The sequence below is a fragment of the Buceros rhinoceros genome, unplaced genomic scaffold, assembly GCF_000710305.1.
Source record: "Buceros rhinoceros silvestris isolate BGI_N320 unplaced genomic scaffold, ASM71030v1 scaffold40771, whole genome shotgun sequence".
Lineage (NCBI taxonomy): Eukaryota > Metazoa > Chordata > Aves > Bucerotiformes > Bucerotidae > Buceros > Buceros rhinoceros.
The window spans coordinates 385-1,499 of NW_010393214.1; the positions used below are offsets into that span (position 1 = coordinate 385).

General features: G+C 41.1%; 1 protein-coding gene across 1 annotated transcript in view; it reads left to right on the forward strand.

Moving 5' to 3' along the window:
* Positions 1–45: 45 nt before the first annotated feature.
* Positions 46–1,115, forward strand: part of ZBBX (zinc finger, B-box domain containing) — a gene marked incomplete at its 5' end in the record, with an annotated part of 6,914 nt that continues 5,844 nt past the window's right edge. The window contains 4 exon segments of the mRNA XM_010144775.1: positions 46–223; positions 342–459; positions 697–836; positions 1,057–1,114. Of these exon segments, the coding sequence (XP_010143077.1) occupies positions 46–223; positions 342–459; positions 697–836; positions 1,057–1,114 (494 nt within the window).

Here is a 1,115-nt window from a genome sequence, read left to right on the forward strand (position 1 = left end):
CATCAGATTCACTGCGGGATTAACTATGTTGTGGAACTGGTTTAGGAGCCGCCCGCAGACACAGCCTGCACGGGCCTCGGAAATCCTGCTCAAGGAGGATTCCTGCTCAAGGGGACCTTCCGTCGGGAGGAGCCTGCAAAGTCTTTTCGGGCAGCTGTGCGTCAGCGGCGAGTGGGTCACCGTGATGGGAGAGAACAGCCGTGTACCAGGGTGGCCCTGGCAGGTATGGCCTCAAAATGCAACGGCTTAGCTAGTGAGACGTTCGTCCTCAAATCCGGTACTAAACAGCCAGTGGATGAATCTGAATAGCTGTATTTTTTTTTTTTAAATATTTCTCATAGAATCATTGGGATTTTGTGACGTACAGACCATGCTTACTGTTATGAAGGAACCTTTCCAAATTGAATTCAAGGATGGCTTGAGCTACCTGGAGAAGCTCCTGCTTAAGAAATACAGGAGGTATTGTTGCAGCCGCTGGTGCTAATGGAAGAAGTCAGAAATACTTAATAGCTTTAACAAAAATTCTGTTGGAACTTAAAAAATAGTAGATATATTATCAAGAGCTGGGGGGACTGTACATGGAGTAGCTTTTAATTTTAGTTAATACTACTGCAGTAACTCGTGTGGCTTAATGACTCCAATATATATTTTAAAATGATGGATTTTTTTAAAGATAGATTTCTTTTCCTTTTTTAGAACTCCTGTTGATCAGATTTCTGGTAGTTGTGTTAAAGATTTAAGGCCTAGACAGACACCAAGTGTACATCAGGCTGTGACTGAAGGAGCGGGAGGAGGAGATGATGAGGATGATGATGACGATGTTGTCGACTTAACAGGTGTAATAGCTATTTATTGACTCTATTACATACTTTTTCTTGGGATTTTCTTTTGCTGTGATTGCTGAACAGTTACATTCTTAAGCAGTTTGTGCTTGAAGAGAGTTAACAGTAATGAAACGAGAAATTTATGGTGCTTCTTAAGGATAAAGTTTGCATTTTTGTAAGTGTATCTTGAACAGGAAAAAATGAAATGCATCAGATTAATTCTATTTCTTAGCTGAAGATGTGAAGAGATACTGGACGTCTGTTTTTAGAGCAGAAGTGCCCAACACTCTT